Source organism: Megalobrama amblycephala, linkage group LG10 (genome assembly GCF_018812025.1).
Source record: "Megalobrama amblycephala isolate DHTTF-2021 linkage group LG10, ASM1881202v1, whole genome shotgun sequence".
Classification (NCBI taxonomy): Eukaryota; Metazoa; Chordata; class Actinopteri; order Cypriniformes; family Xenocyprididae; genus Megalobrama; species Megalobrama amblycephala.
In genome coordinates, this window is record NC_063053.1 from 3,380,215 (window position 1) to 3,397,027 (window position 16,813).

Sequence of the window (16,813 nt, forward strand, 5' to 3'; positions counted from 1 at the left end):
TACTCGACAGGTGAGTTGTTTTGATTCGTATCTTTACAGAAAACGTATGCCTTTATAACGATCAACACGATCAGTGTTATGGGGCATACACGCCAAACGCGGGGCATCGCGTCTCTAGACCCGCGCGAGGACGCGTCTGATCCATAGTCTGTTCGCGTCTTTGCATTGACTTCGTATGTAATCTAACTTACTCGCGCAAATCGTTGAACTCGCGTTTGCTTTGTATGCCCAATTATTGTGTTTGAATATACACGTGTATATATTTGTTGAACAAGTGGTAATTGTTTTCATATCATCTGACTAAACAGTAATCAATTAATTTGATAATTTACTGTGAAACTATATTTGCTGTAGGCCTATTGTATTGCAATATAGCATGACGCAATATGTAATGGTGGCATGTGAAAATTGTCTTTTTCAGACACTTAAGAAATCCAGTATTGGATAGATTTTGTTAGTTACTGTAGCAGCTACAGTGTAGTTATCATAATTTTACATCATAACCTCACAATAAAAATTGTGCTGTCAATACATATGGTAAAGCGGAAGCAGCGCCGGCGACTGTGGCATAATAAAAGTCCCGCTGCTCGTGAGGCGTGTGTTGCGCAATTGCTCCAGCTCCTCGTTCAGCTCCACAACACTCGGTCCTGCTCTAACAATCGCATCCATTGACATGATTTCTTCCCAAGTCCTATTGCACTGTCTGTTGAGGTGGAGACCACATGTCCCAAGATTCCACACTCAAACTTGCTGTCATCAAGCTACGCCTTTGTTTTGAATAGGCCTCTAGCGGACAAAATTATTACATACTGCACCTTTAAATCTCAACATAATTAATATATTATACACTATTATGCAATTAATACACTTCAGTTAAGCAAGATCTGCTGTGACGTCACAATTGAGTTGAATTGTGGGATATAGAGCTGCTTGAAGTGTACATCGGAGAAGACTCGCTCCCTCAGTCAAAATCGAGGGGACGAGGGTCTGTCCATATAAACTTCCCTCGTCCACTTCACGAAGTGGAACACACTTCAAAATGGCAGCAGGATTTCCCCTGAGGGGAAGTGTTTAGGGAAGTTTGCGAGTGTGTGTCTAAAAGTGGAGTGGAACGCAGCCTATCACAGCTTTCAATGGCTACCATAAACACAACCAATCACAGTTCCACGTCATGTTTAGGGGCGTGAAAATGTAAAGTTGATGTCCCTACAATAACAGACCGGCGTGCATCTAATAAATTATTCATTCAAGAATGAATAATTTACGAACTTCACATACTTTTGGAAATCCTGCATTTAGTTGGTCCTGGTAAGCGTTCATTGTCACAATTGTAAACATGACAACCTTCTTCTTCCACAAGGGGGTTTGGCGTTAATGAATTTGTTTCCTGGTGGACCGTTAAAGAACGCGACACACACATCTCCGAACATCCTGTAGAATTCAACCAACCAGATGACGACTTCAAATCCATGCAAGAAAAGCACGTGCCTGAATGAGCGCGGTTTTATAGCGTATTTAATCAAAGACTATAGAATAACACAAGACGCCTTACTCGTATTGTTTTGAATGAAAGAAAATGCAATGCGCAATATGGCGGAATAAGTCCCGCCTTCTAAATAAGAGCCAATCGCTGATTGGTAAAGGTATCGTGTCACTGCAGCGGCCGTTAGAAGCTCCGGTTCATAGAAACCGGAGTCAGACGCGCGCTTAGGACTGCACATGCGCATTAGCTTGATCCAGCCTGAAAAATACCTTTTTTTTTTTTTCTTTTTTTTAATGCTCTAGTGTAAGTTCTGCCAGAAAGACTCAATGTTACGTCACCAATTCGTTTAGAGCTAACCAATCATTATCTTGCACTTGGAGTATATAAGTTTGCTGACACATGTTTGAGTCTGCAGATGCTGACGCAAACCTTCACCTCCATCCTCCATCCTCCATCCTCCCCACCACCACCAGGATGGTCCCTGTCCATACCTCCCAGGAGGTCGGCTATGCCCCTGCCTTCATCTTCAGGCAGGAAATGCAGAGTCCACAACCCTTTAGGATCTGAGCTACAGACGGGGCCTATGCCAAAGAACTTCCTTACAACACTTTGCTTGCTGATTGTTAATAAATATGGTTGTCACGTTACCGAGTCTTTCTGGTAGAAATTGAATCGAAAGCTTGGTGAACAGCTTTGGAGAATTTGATGTTTCCCCATTCAAAGAGATAAGAGCTGCATTTGCATGCCCGAGAGGCGTTTCAAAGATGGCTGTCGAGTGAAATGACTTGACTTAAAGGGACTTTGATTTAATTCAGGTAATGTTAATGGTATGACCCATTTGCAGGGGTGGCCAAAATTACGATTTTAAATCAGTCAGAGCTAGAAATATATCTTCATATTTAAAGGTAAAGCTTCATATTACAGGTAGACTGCTTTCTTTGACCCCCCCAACATCTTATTTTGATGTCCTTCAGGGGGATCAAGCCTCCAAATCCCCCCCGTAATTCACACTCTGCTTCAAGGTGAATTTCTACACAGGGAATCAGTAATATTCAGTGACAGTCGTGTTCTGTTTGAATGTTTCTCACACACACACACACACACACACACACACACACACACACACACACACACACACACTCTCTCTCTCAGTAACTTTGCTTAATAGAAACTTGTAGAAACAAGAATAACATTTTCTGTGACGTATTTGTGCTTAAATTAATAGTAGTTAAATTGGGACGTCTGATTCATTTCTGCATATTGGTTTTTGTCAAATTGATTTTTGTCAGTTTCAGAATTTGACTCAGCAGTTTTTGTCACTCAAAAGTGTTTCTTTGAAACACTTTAAATGTTTAATGAAAACATACATGGGTACATATTGTTATTATAATGCTTTGTTTTTGATTAAGTTATATCAATTATTGTTTTTCCTGTAATTTAATGCGTTTCAGTTGCATTTTGTGCCACGTATAGTCATAGCAAAGGTACAACTGTGAAAAATATTATGTCTCTGACATAGGGTGTTTAATAGAATTAAAATAAAATATATTCTGCCATTATCACTTTTTTCCCCCATGAATGAATATTGGTGTAGCTGATGAGAATCTGCACTCTTAAATAATATAATAATATAACATTAAACAATTAAACAGCATATTACTTTAGAGAATGTGATTTCTAAGTAACAAAAGTTGAGACAAAAAACACAACAAAGAAAATATGATCTTTCTATTTTTTGTTACGATGAACTTTTCTGGCTTTATTAGGGATACAGGATGTATGCTTAAAGTTTTAAACACTAGTATGCTAAGTTTGTACCTTCAGTAACCATGACTAATCCACGAGTAAGTTATGTCCCTTGCTAATTTTGCATCTTCGTGTTTCTTTTCGGACACACTGGTTATGTTTGGAAGGAAATACTGTAATAGCTTACTGAATTATGCAACAGATATTTCTGTAGTAGTTTGACCACTCTATAAATGACTTAGGGTGTGTAATCAGAAAACCTTAACGGACCTTTTCCTTATTTCCACTAGGTGGAGCCCTTACCCAGCAGTGAAACTGAGGCTGCGTCCCAATTCACCTCCTTGTGCTATGCACTCAAAGTGTACTTTTTGTGAGTTGGGGAAAGTGCATAACTTTGAGTGTTTTGAAGTATTGGCACATATTAACAAGTCATAAAATGGACAGATCTTGATGACTGTTAATAAATGATAAGGAGAGCATCAGAAGGATGAAAATGTCCTCTGAGACTCACAGAGAGATGATTAATGTCCTAATTCTTCCTGAATAATGTAAATACTCTATTTTACGCACTTATTTTTTATGTTAAAATTCTTTGGCCTCCTTTCATTTTGCCCTTTTTAGTAGTTACTCTTATGAGTTTCCTTTTAATGCAACTTTAGTTTGAATTAAATTTTTACATTATCTGAAGGAAATGTGTGTTATTTTCCCCATGCATTTATTATTTTATTTTATTGTTTTATTTTATAATATTTTATTTTATTAATTGGGTTGCACAGTTGCTGGAGCATCCCGGGCTGTAGGCTTATTATTTTATTTTATTTTATTTTATTTTATTTTATTTTATTTTATTTTATTTTATTTGAGTCAATGAGATGGAGCATCTCGGGCTGAAGGCTTATTTAATTTAATTTAATTTAATTTAATTTAATTTAATTTAATTTAATTTAATTTAATTTAATTATATTATATTATATTATATTATTTTTTTTATTTTATATTATTTTATTAATTGGGTTGCAGAGATGCTGGAGCATCTCGAGCTGAAGGCTTATTTTATTTTTTTATTTTATTGTATTTTATTTTTTTTATTTGAGTCAATGAGATGGAGCATCTCAAGCTGAAGGCTTAATTAATTAATTAATTAATTAATTAATTAATTAAATAAATTTTTTTGGGTTGCAGAGTTGCTGGAGCATTTTGAGCTGAAAACTTATTTTATTTGATTTAATTTAATTTAATTTTTTTTTTTTTATTATTTGGGCTGAAGGCTTATTTTATCTTTCATTTTATTTTAGGCCACAGAGATGCTGCCTGAAGACTTTTATTTTATTTTATTTTATTTTGTTATTTGAGTCAATGAGATGGAGCATCTCGGGCTGAAGGCTTATTTAATTTTATTTAATTTTATTTTGTTTATTATATTATATTATATTATATTATATTATATTATTATCATATTATATTATTATTTTATATTATTTTATTAATTGGGTTGCAGAGATGCTGGAACATCTCAAGCTGAAGGCTTATTTTATTTTTTTATTTTATTGTATTTTATTTTTTTTATTTGAGTCAATGAGATGGAGCATCTCAAGCTGAAGCCTTAATTAATTAATTAATTAATTTATTTATTTATTTATTTTTGGGTTGCTGAGTTGCATTTCGAGCTGAAGACCTATTTTATTTTATTTATTTTTAATTTAATTTAATTTAATTTTTTATTTTATTTTATTTGGGCTGAAGGCTTATTTTATCTTTCATTTTATTTTAGGCCACAGAGATGCTGCCTGAAGACTTTTATTTTATTTTATTTTATTTTATTTTATTTTATTTTATTTTGTTATTTGAGTCAATGAGATGGAGCATCTCGGGCTGAAGGCTTATTTAATTTAATTTTAATTTAATTTAATTGAATTTAATTTAATTTAATTTAATTGAATTTTGTTTAATTTTATTATATAATATTATATATATATTTTATTTTATATTATTTTATTAATTGGGTTGCAGAGATGCTGGAGCATCTCAAGCTGATGGCTTATTTTATTTTTTTATTTTATTGTATTTTATTTTTTTTGAGTCAATGAGATGGAGCATCTCAAGCTGAAGGCTTAATTTATTTATTTATTTTTTTTATTTTTTTTATTTTGGGTTGCAGAGTTGCTGGAGCATTTCGAGCTGAAGACTTATTTTATTTTATTTATTTTTAATTTAATTTAATTTAATTTAATTTAATTTAATTTAATTTAATTTAATTTAATTTAATTTAATTTAATTTTTATTTTATTTTATTTGGGCTGAAGGCTTATTTTATCTTTTATTTTATTTTAGGCCACAGAAATGCTGCCTGAAGACTTTATTTTATTTTATTTTATTTTATTTTATTTGGGTCGTGGAGATGCTGGAGCATCTCTGGCTGAAGATTTTATTTTATTTCCTTTTATTTTATTTGGGTCACGGAGATGTTGGAGCATCTCGAGCTGAAGGCTTATTTCATTTTTTATAGTTTGATTGCAAAGCATGTAAACTTTGACACGCCACATGAATAGGTCATTAGTTAGCCTCAAACTCGAATATTGAGCGATAAATAAAAATGTTTATCACATATCCTTCTGCTTTCAGAGTAATACTCACATTACTCATCAAAACCCCTGACAGCTGAATTTAGCGAAGAATCTTTCGTAAGTATCTGAAGGATCTAATAGAGACAAATGCAAGAGGTTGAGCTCTCCGAATCTCTGTAACTCTGCAGAGACAAAGACAAGAAAATCGCCCTGCCTAAAATCAAGCTTAGCCTTTTGACACAGAATAAAATATCGAATATTTCGCCTGGGCACCTCCTTGGATGCTGCTTGCTGAGGTGAATTATTTATGTAGAGTTTTTCCAGGAGTTGGAGAGAGAGAGAGAGACCTGGAATCACAGCTGCATATTAAAAAGCTCAGCTTTCACATAAGCGGCGCACAGAGTCTCAGCTCGGCTCCGCGAGGGCCCTCGAGTCCCACATCCACTCGCCCCTTTGCTTTTGCAACTCAGTCCAAAACTGTCTGAAAGCAGTCAGAGACATCTGAGGAATAAAATATCAAGAACCACAAGATCACCAAGTTTGACCAAGTGCTCAGTCTAAACACAACTCAGAGACAAGAGACTCCAGGACACAATGTTGACACATTTCATCTTTCACACTGATCTGAAACCAGAGCAATTGAAAACTGCTTTTGAAGTTGCAAGCAGCTCGTGACATCATTCGGTTGTTTTATGAACTCTGCTTCTTGTTGAAGAAGTATCTTGCTATAGCTTTCAACAGAAAAATGCAGTAAAGTATTGTTGGTAATTTACTCCCCAACACTGTAGTGAAAGTCATCATGTTGTGTGCAGAGTTTACAAACGGCACATCACGCTCTCAGCACACACTCGCCGAGTGTCAAAGGAGACGTTCCTGTGATCTACAGACTCGTTCACCAGATGGTTACCGCATAAATGCCACATGAATATGCAAAGATATCTAATATATGCCCTTAGCACCCATTCAGGAGGACACTGGGAGTGATGTCTAAACATGTCTAAAACATGTGGCACGCTGCTACTTCAACAACTTCCAGTGCCATATTAACACTTGTTAGACTAAGAGAAAGAAAAGGCCTTTTTCCAGTAAATCAAATGACTGGGCATTTGGCCAATCAGTATTTAGGAAGTAGGTTCTGAAAAAAAGGAGGCCGTAAGTTTTCTTTTTTGTCATAACACACCATGTCTGCTCTTTGCTGAGTCAACAAAACAAAAATGAGGAACAATGCATTTCATTTTCAACATACTTTTAATGAGATAAAAAAAATGTATCAGAACAGGTAATAAGTTTTAATTTTATTTTATATTTAAGTATTTATTTTATTTTATTTTATTTTTTATTTATCTAGTGTCTCGGGATGATTTTTTAAAAAATTATTTATAATGTCTCGGGCTGAAATGTTTTTTTTTATTTATCTAGTGTCTCAGGCTAAAATTTTTATTTAATTTTTTATTTATCTAGTGTGTTGGGATGAAATTTTTATTTTCATTTTATTTTTTTTATCTAAAATATACAAACTAAAAATGTTTTTAATTTTTTTTTTAATTTATTTTATCTAGTGTCTCAGGCTAAAATTTTTATTTTATTTTATTTTTTATTTATCTAGTGTCTCGGGATGAAATTTTTATTTTCATTTATTTTTTTATCTAAAATATAAAAACTAAAAATGTTTTTTTATTTTTTTTTTATCTAGTGTCTCAGGCTAAAATTTGTATTTTATTTTATTTTTTATTTTTCTAGTGTCTTAGGATGAAATTTTTATTTATTTTTATTTTTTTATCTAGTGTCTTAGGCTAAAATTTGTATTTTATTTTATTTTTTATTTTTCTAGTGTCGGGATGAAATTTTTATTTTCATTTTATTTCTTTATCTAAAATATAAAAACTAAAAATGTTTTTTTATTTTATTTTATTTTTTTATCTAGTGTCTCAGGCTGAAATTTTTATTTTATTTTATTTTTGATTTTTCTAGTGTCTCAGGATGAAATTTTTATTTTCATTTTATTTTTTTATCTAAAATATAAAAACTACAAATGTTTATTTATTTATTTTTATTTTTTTTATCTAGTGTCTCAGGCTAAAATTTGTATTTTATTTTTTATTTATCTAGTGTCTCGGGATGAAATTTTTATTTTCATTTTATTTTTTTATAAAATTTTTATTTCATTTTATTTTTTTTAAATTTTTTTTTTCATTAAGTATCTCAGGCTAAAATTTTTATTTTATTTTTTATCTAGTGTCTCGGGCTGAAATTTTTATTTCATTTTATTTTAGTTTATTTTATTTTAGTAGGCAGTGTCACAAAACTACACACATGCCTTCTACACACAATCCAACAAACATTGATTCCCACACATAATTTGAATTTAACTGATTTTCATATATTTCAGGCTGAATCGAGTTCATTTGTATATACGCTCTCAAAAAATATGTAAATATAGGGCACATTGTGCTATTTAACGGAATTTTCTGTATTTATTTTTTTACAGATGTTTTACCAATAGAATTTTGCACTTCATTGAGTGTTTTAGGGTTAACGGAAATGTCCATAAAATTACTGGATAATGTCCAGGTAATAAGCTGCCAGTACTTTTTCCGTTATTTTATGGATTTATTTTTTTTTACAGTGCGGTGCTCACGGAGGAGGTTCATAAATTCGAAGTTGGACTGATAGCATCATTTGGGTCGGTATGTATGTGATTTCATTCCTTCATTTTTTTTCCCTCTTATTGAATACCCAGTATCTTTGTAAATGTGTCACATTAATGTTGTGAAATGTGTAATTTCTGTTTCATCAAACAGAAGTGCAAATATAATGACTGTTTCCAAACAGTTCTTCAGTCAGTCTCACCCAAACCCGTTTCCAGTTTCAGCACATCATCTGTTTTCTCAGACCACGTTAAACAATAAATAGCTCACGCTTGTCTAAGACCTGCATCAATGCAAATTCATTATAGAAGCCACAGCAGGATGTTTGAGTCATACTAACTCCGCTCATCATTATACATTGCTAACTTCCCCATATGAAAGAGTTTTAAAAGCACTGATTGTATCTAAAACATATGATTAGTGGACTTGATTAGCGGAATCAAATGTTAATGATGAGAACACAGATTACATTTAGCTAAATATGTCATCTGCAAAATAACAATACTGACCAAAAGAGAACATTTGACCAAGAAAGGAACCTACCAGAAACCGACAGCCGTCAATCCTGTTTCGTTTCACTGCATCTGCACAGTCTTTCATGTTGTTCTGTGAACAAACACAATTAAGCTTCAGTTCATTTACATATTCATGAATAAACATCACTTCATCCTTTTTTGCACTAGATAAAACAACAAAAATAGTTTAAAGGATAAAATGTCTTTGCCTGCATGTCTAGTTAACACATTTAATTATTTGCTCACCTGAATCAGAAAGCTGGCCACCTGCGCCGGACTCCATCCTTCACATTGCTCCCTGGTTGGTAAACTCATCCTGGTCAGTTAAACCCGTCTGAATCAGCTCAGATCATAACTAACATTTAGGAGAGGTTTTACGCCAGTATGAGGGACGTTTATGCAATGTGGGAAGTTCCTCTTGTTGTCAGTGATGGTAACTGACCCTACAGGACATGGTTTTCTCACACTTCTCTCTGTGGCGACAAATTCATTCGCGTATGTAATGCAAAGCCACAAGCACTCTCTTTAGCTTCACATGTAATTATAAGCCCACAATAAAGTGCTAATAAAGTGTGAATGTTCTGCTTTTTAAAGTAATGTCCTGCTCTATGTGGGAAAATTCAGTTTGCACAAACCAAAAGGGAAATGAAAGATTAAACCGAGAACACATTTTCACCATATATTAGACCGGAACTACTATAACATGTGACTAACTGTGTGGTATTTTTCAAACAACAGTTTGGTTACATGCATGGTTGTTTCCCACAACACCTTAAAACTGCCATTTTTTTTGTTCTCGTTTAAAATATTGATATTGTCCGATTAGACCAGGTTGTCATGTCAGAAAATGCTGTATTGCTGTTACTAAAAATAAAGCTGTATCTGATGATGCTATGTTAGCCACTTGACAAAATAGTGTTTTTCTCTAAAGCATGGTAAAAAAACATGGTACTCATCAAGAAAACAAGATTCAAACAATAAGACTAAACTTGTTGAGCTATATAACAATAATTAGTTGTGTGTCTATAAATATCTATCAAAACAGTTGTTCCCTTGTCTAGTAAAACATATTATATTAAAGAGGGGGTGTAATGCTATTTCATGCATTCTGACTTATTTACACTGTTAAAGAGTTGCATTCTCATGCTAAACAATGCCAAAGTTTTAAAACACGAGTTGGACCTATGACAGAGTATTTCTGTGCCAAATATACTACTTCCGGTTATGGACATGTTTCGCAGAATTTTTTTCAAGTATGGCTTTTATGACATCATAAAAGGGCGGAATTCCTTGTAAAGGCACTTCTAAGGCCATGTGTCCACCAGAGTGTTTTTAGCCAGCTGAAAACGCTAGGCGCTCTGCTTAAAACACCTGTCTGAGAGCGCTTGAGAGCGCTTTTTGCAGCGTAGCGTTTTTTTCCGTTGAGACGCTTTGTTGCTATGATACGGAATATCAGTTGGTCGGAGTTGTATTTGTCCCGCCCCTCCTCCACTCTGATTGGACGGCTGGCTAAAAAGTGACAGTGATGAGCGCAGCGTTTTACTCAAAGTTGAGCATTCTTCAACTCAAGGCGACCAGTAAAAAACGCCGAGCTCGCAGCGCTTGAACGTTAAAAAGACGCTCAGCGCCTCGTTACGCTCCTGCCGTTTAAAAAACGCGGCGCTCCCATTGAAAACAATTGAAAAAGTATGCTAGCAGCTGGAAAAAACGCTTTGGTGGACACACGGCCTAAGCGTGCACACACACACATCACCCAGAGCAAGAGCACGCCCATCAATGCGTTTCGTTCGGGATACGGAAGCTGAGAGATTTTTCAACAATGGTTGTGTCCCAATTCAGGGGCTGCACCCTTTGAAGGCTGCACACATCATCGGTCTCATGTAAGAAAAACCATTAGATTGCAAAGTAAGAAATAAATGACAGTATTTTACACCTCACAATGAATATCAGTCAATTTCATTACGGTTAATTTTCTTCAATAAGACATCCTTGATGAAGTATTCAGCCTTCAAATGTGATCTCTGGAGGACGCAGCCTCCAAAATGAGACGCAGCTCCTGTCACCGAAGGAGTGTGTTTTTGGTTGTGAGGGAAAGATTACCTTTTTTCAGCTTCTCAAAGAACCCAGCGTTAATGGAACAGAGGATGAAGTTTGTTTTTCTGGTTTTCGTATGTTTGTTTGTTCCTGGGATTTCATTAATGAATGCTTTATAAACAAGTCCCAGTTTGACACTGGATTTGCAGATCCACTTCCGGTTGTGGAATTTTTTTCAAGTATGGCCTTTATTTGGTGAGTAAAGCTACATCAGATGTCTGTGTTTTGTTGGCAATCGGTGTGCAAGTGCATATAATGTAAACAACACAAACGTTTTTCTTCCCTTTTCATTTATAATAATGTCACAGCTTACAGACGATCTCTACGCAAAAGATGAGCGCACTTGTGACTCTTTAGCTCCGCCCACGGCACTGACGGCAGACACGCCTCCAGGATCTCGGCTTTTTTCGGAAAGACTCGGTTTCGCGTATCTATCTTTTATAAATATGATAAAACTAAAGACTTTTCAGCGATATGAAGGATGCAATATTACTCTATATGTACTCAAGATTAACATGAGATTGGCAGAAACTGTGTGTGATACCTCCCCTTTAAAGCGTCTTTGGTGTTTCCATGGTTTCTACAAAATAAAACCGAAAATCGAGGGTAACGCAGGTATGATGTCATTGATAAGCAACGCATGGACACAATCCTGGTTAAAATTGCTTATTTCTCTGAATTTAAACATTCTTGGAAACATCTAAGATAATGTAAGTACACAAGTCATCAAAACGCTGTTTTAGTGGTTTTTGGATATTTTAATCCAAAAGTCTTACATATTGTGCCTTTAACACAAAGCTTGACAACGGTCTCCCCTATAGCTTGTACACATGCAGTAGACATAGTACGTAATGGAGAACAATGATAGGTTGTTGTACATTCAAAAATATATTTTTAGATTTTTAACAGGAAGCAATGTCATTTGTAAAGCATGTTTGCATGTGGTTGCATGCTTTTTATAACGTCTGTCATTTCCTTTTGAAGGGTTATGGTATCACACACAGTTTCCAATCTCATGTTAATCTTGAGTACCTATAGAATAGTAGTGCATCCTTCATATCTCAGAAAAGTCTTTAGTTTTATCATATTTATAAAATATACAAACGTTGTACTGAGTTTTTCCGAAAACAGCCGAGCTCCTGGAGGCATGCCGTGTGAGCGGAGCTAAAGAGTCACGAGCACGTGCAGCTTTTGCGTAGCGATCATGACCGGGATCATTATCGCTGTGACCGCTCCATCTTTCAGTTTCAAACGTTCTGTAAATCCAGCGTAGAACTGGGCCTTGTTTATGAAACCATAAGCGCTGATCCTGAGGGCTCGAGCAGCCACGAAAAAGACGAGATATTCTCCATTCATTTTAACCAAAAAAAATTGATTGCAACTATCAGTTTGTATGGTTATTTTAATAACAAATATCGAGAGCGCATCAATGTAATGCGTGAGCACAAAACTCTCAGCACCTCTTAACACTGGGTTCTTTGGGAAGCAAGGTTATCTAAGAGCATTTTTGGCACAGAAATACTCTGTCATACGTCCAACTCGTGTTTTGAAACTTTGGCCATGTTTAGCATGAGAATCCAACTCTATAACAGTGTAAATAAGTCAGAATACATGAAATGGCATTATACCCCATTTAAAATAGTTGCAAAATCACCTTGTAAACAGTATTATGTTATGATCAGAAGATATTTGGCAGTGCATTATCTACTTTATGCAATAACAAGTAATAAAAATAGTGAAGAACATTACTTTGAAAATTATGATGTGTATTTTGTTCCCACAGGTTTCAAATGATTTTTGCTGACCTCGGTGATGGTCAGATCACAGAACACACAAGTTTCTGTTTTCTGAAAAGTTTCTCAATCAATAAGCTTCAGTGTTGTCCAAATGAGAGGGAAATATATCTCTGTTCTTTTAACCTGACAATTTCAGATTCTAAAATTCATCTATTAAATAAACTGACGAAGTTGATTCAGCTTTAAAGGAGACATATCAAAAAAATTCCATGTTTAAGTGCTATAATTGGGTCCCCAGTGCATCTGCCAACCCAGAAAACATGAGAAAGGACAACCCAGTGACAACCTAGTTACTTTTCCTTTCTCTGCAAGCATGTGAATAAACGAGCCGTTCGCTCCCCTTGTGACGTAGGAAATTGATTTTATTATAATATTATCACCCCTTAATCTGTATGTTTCCACCCACAGCGCTGCCATTTTGTTTTTACAAGGAACAGCGGTGTACCAGTGACACTCGTCCTGGAGTGCAGCTGACTGTCCTGCACAGTTTAGCTACTACAACCCTAATCAAACACACTTGAATGTCTTCAGGATTACTAAAGCTACGTGAAGGAAGGTGAGTTGGGTCGGAGCAAAACTCTGCAGGAACGACCCTTGAGATTGTGATATCTCTCTCAGCTATGTAAACATTATCACTGATATTAAAGGTGCCCTAGAATTAAATATTGAATTTATATTGGCATAGTTAAATAACAAGAGTTCAGTACATGGAAAAGACATACACTGAGTTTCAAACTCCATTGTTTCCTCCTCCTTATATAAATCTCATTTGTTTAAAAGACCTCCGAAGAACAGGCGAATCTCAACATAACACCGACTGTTACGTAACAGTCGCGATCATTAATATGTACGCCCCCAATATTTGCATATGCCAGCCCATGTTCAAGCCATTAGACAAGGGCAGCCAGTATTAATGTCTGGATCTGTGCACAGCTGAATCATCAGACTAGGTAAGCAAGCAAGAACAATAGCGAAAAATGGCAGATGGAGCAATAATAACTGACATGATCCATGATATCATGATATTTTTAGTGATATTTGTAAATTGTCTTTCTAAATGTTTCGTTAGCATGTTGCTAATATACTGTTAAATGTGGTTAAAGTTACCATCGTTTCTTACTGTATTCACGGAGACAAAAGAGTCGTCGCTATTTTCATTATTAAACACTTGCAGTCTGTATAATTCATAAACACAACTTCATTCTTTATAAATTTCTCCAACAGTGTGTAATGTTAGCTTTAGCCACACAGCATAGCCTCAAACTCATTCAGAATCAAATGTAAACATCCAAATAAATGCTATACTTACATGATCCGATGTATGCATGCAGCATGCATGACGAACATCTTGTAAAGATCCATTTTGAGGGTTATATTAGCTGTGTAAACTTTGTTTATGCTGTTTAAGGCAAGCGCGAGCTCCGGGGGAGGGGGAGCACAAGATTTAAAGGGGCCGCAACCTATATATCGGTGCATAGTTAATGATGCCCCAAAATGGGCAGTTAAAAAAATGAATTAAAAAAAATCTATGGGGTATTTTGAGCTGAAACTTCACAGACACATTCAGGGGACACCTTAGACTTATATTACATCTTTTAAAAAGAAGTTCTAGGGCACCTTTAAACATAAACTAGTCTCCATAAATTCCTGGCATCTGAGCCACTAGGACACAGTGGTGTAATTTTATTTATGAAAGGAATGTGTCCAAATAAATTCATATACCGCTATGTTAGACTGCACACGAGGTTCAGTAAAACACAGAAGTTGATTCTCAAAGATGGATTGATACCAACTGTTCTTGATCCAATTTCATATATATTTCATGGTGTTTGCAAACTGTCTTTCTGAATGTTTCCTTAGCACATTGTTAATGTATTATTAAATGTGGCTAAAGTTTCCATTGTTTCTTACTGTATTCTCTGAGACCAGAGCTATGCTGTTATTTTCATTTTTAACTCGAAAACGCTTGCAGTCTGTATAATTCATAAATGCATCTTCATTCTTATTGAGTCTCTCCAACAGTGTAGCTTTAGCCACGTTAGTCGTGCAGCACACTATCAAACTCATGTTAGCAAACATCCACAAAATACATGCCATACCTACATGATCTGATATACTGCATCACAAACAGTTTGTAACGATCCATTTTGAGAGTTATATTTGCTGTGTGAGCTTCTCCTGTATTGTTTATGCCTCAGTGAATTGGAATCGGGAGCTTTGGGGTGGGGAGCACGAGCTCATTTGCATTTAAAAGTATACACACACACACCAAATTAGCACATTTCTTTACCCACTCAAAATTAGTCAGTTAAAACATGGTATAATCAAAAATCCATGGGGTATTTTCAGCCGAAACTTCACAGACACATTCTGGAGACACCAGAGACTTATATTACATCTTGTGAAAAGGGGCATAATAGGTCACCTTTAAAGCAGGCTTACATAAGACCATGTAATTCAGTTCAAGTTTTTTTGTCATTGAAAACAATTTGTGTCAAAATGTTCAAAAATCATCAATCCTCAAAGAAAAACCTGTGTGTTTGTCTCCAAACACAGAAGATGCACCGCAACACAAGGTTTCAGACAGGTCAGTTTCAGGTGCTGTTTATGAAGATGCACCAACAAAAGAACACATCTGCTTATAAATAGGTTTCACAAAGATAAAATAAGTGCAAATAACTTGTTGCATCTAAAGAATGACTCATGTGGAAAGTTTTCTGTGGTACTTAAAAAGTTTTCATTTGCCCTTACACAAATTAAGGCCTTAAAAAGGTCAGAGCAGAAAGTCTTAAATGCATAAAGTCATGGCATTAAATGTTGCATGCATTGCAAAAAAAGGATTATCTTCCTCAGTATGTTTGTCCTGTTCTCCAATAGAAATATTTAAATATCTTTAAATCAACTTGAGATGCAAATGTAAAATGAAGTCTTGAAAATTATCTGTGAATGAGTTATGAAAACTTCTCTTTGAATTAAGTTGATTTTTATGAGCCCATTGGCAGATATTTGTTTAATCATGAGCTCGCTTCATTTTGATCAATTTCACAGAAAACAGGACTACATATTTTGCCAATATGCATCTCCAGTAAATTGATTTGAGAATCTTTAGACATCTGCACTGGAAGATACTGAGGAACAACATCACTTTTTTTGCAGTCTGATCAGAAGGTACCATAAAAGTTATTTCTAATGGTTGGAAGCAGAGCTTTTTTTTTGTTTGTTTGTAAAATGTATTAAAAAATCATGGATATCTGTTGGAAATTGTATTGTCAAACTCTGAAGTGTTGCTAATACAACTCATTGTGTTTCTCTTTAGACACTTACATTTTGAGAACATTGAGTTCCCTTCAGTTTATTCCTTAAATTTTCTTTACTTGGTCTTAAAAAGGTCTTTAAAATGTCTTACATTTACCTTCATAAAACCAAACCCTGTTTTAAGCTATCATAATCATATAGGCTATTATTCAGAAATACTACACTCTTGAATAGCATACGATATCATATATGCTATTAAAATGTTCTGCTTTCATATGTAATGTATTTTAAGCCTCAAGTGATTTACTATTTGCAAATGCAACATTAATTTGTACATTTCAAAAGGGACCTATTATGCCCCTTTTCACAAGATGTAATATAAGTCTCTGGTGTCTCCAGAATGTGTCTGTGAAGTTTCAGCTCAAAATACTGCACAGATCATTTATTATAGCTTGTCAAATTTGCCCCTATTTGGGTGTGAGCAAAAACATGCCGTTTTTGTGTGTGTCCCTTTACATGCAAATGAGCTGCTGCTCCCGAACCCCTTTCCAGAAGAGGGCGGAGCTTTAACAGCTCAACAACAACAAAGCTGGAGAATCTCACGCAGCCAAAATGAGGATTGTCAGTAACGGTGTTCAGCCTTACATTGTTCAAACCGGAGTCGACACTGATGGAGAGACTCAGAAAGAAGTTACAACTTTAAGATGTTTCT

At 34.9% G+C, this 16,813-nt stretch overlaps 2 protein-coding genes across 7 annotated transcripts in view; one reads left to right on the forward strand and one right to left on the reverse strand.

The window, feature by feature from the left end:
* blnk (B cell linker) overlaps nt 1–9,490 on the reverse strand; it is a 33,615-nt gene extending 24,125 nt beyond the window's left edge. The window contains exons 1-2 of one of the 2 annotated variants that reach the window (XM_048204008.1): nt 9,203–9,490; nt 8,985–9,047 (exon numbers count right to left, since the gene is read on the reverse strand). In XM_048204008.1, the coding sequence (XP_048059965.1) occupies nt 8,985–9,047; nt 9,203–9,271 (132 nt within the window). In that variant the 5' untranslated portion in view covers nt 9,272–9,490. The remainder of the gene's footprint in view (nt 1–8,984; nt 9,048–9,202) is intronic. The other variant, XM_048204004.1, reaches the window with a different exon arrangement.
* The window catches only part of dntt (deoxynucleotidyltransferase, terminal), a 180,857-nt gene that overhangs the window by 11,792 nt on the left and 152,252 nt on the right, over nt 1–16,813 (forward strand). For 4 of the 5 annotated variants that reach the window (XM_048204013.1, XM_048204016.1, XM_048204018.1 and 1 more), the window contains exons 2-3: nt 8,420–8,480; nt 13,255–13,402. The gene's annotated coding sequence lies outside the window, so the exon portion shown is untranslated. Of the gene's footprint in view, nt 1–8,298; nt 8,481–13,254; nt 13,403–16,813 lie in introns of those variants that run through there. The other variant, XM_048204015.1, reaches the window with a different exon arrangement.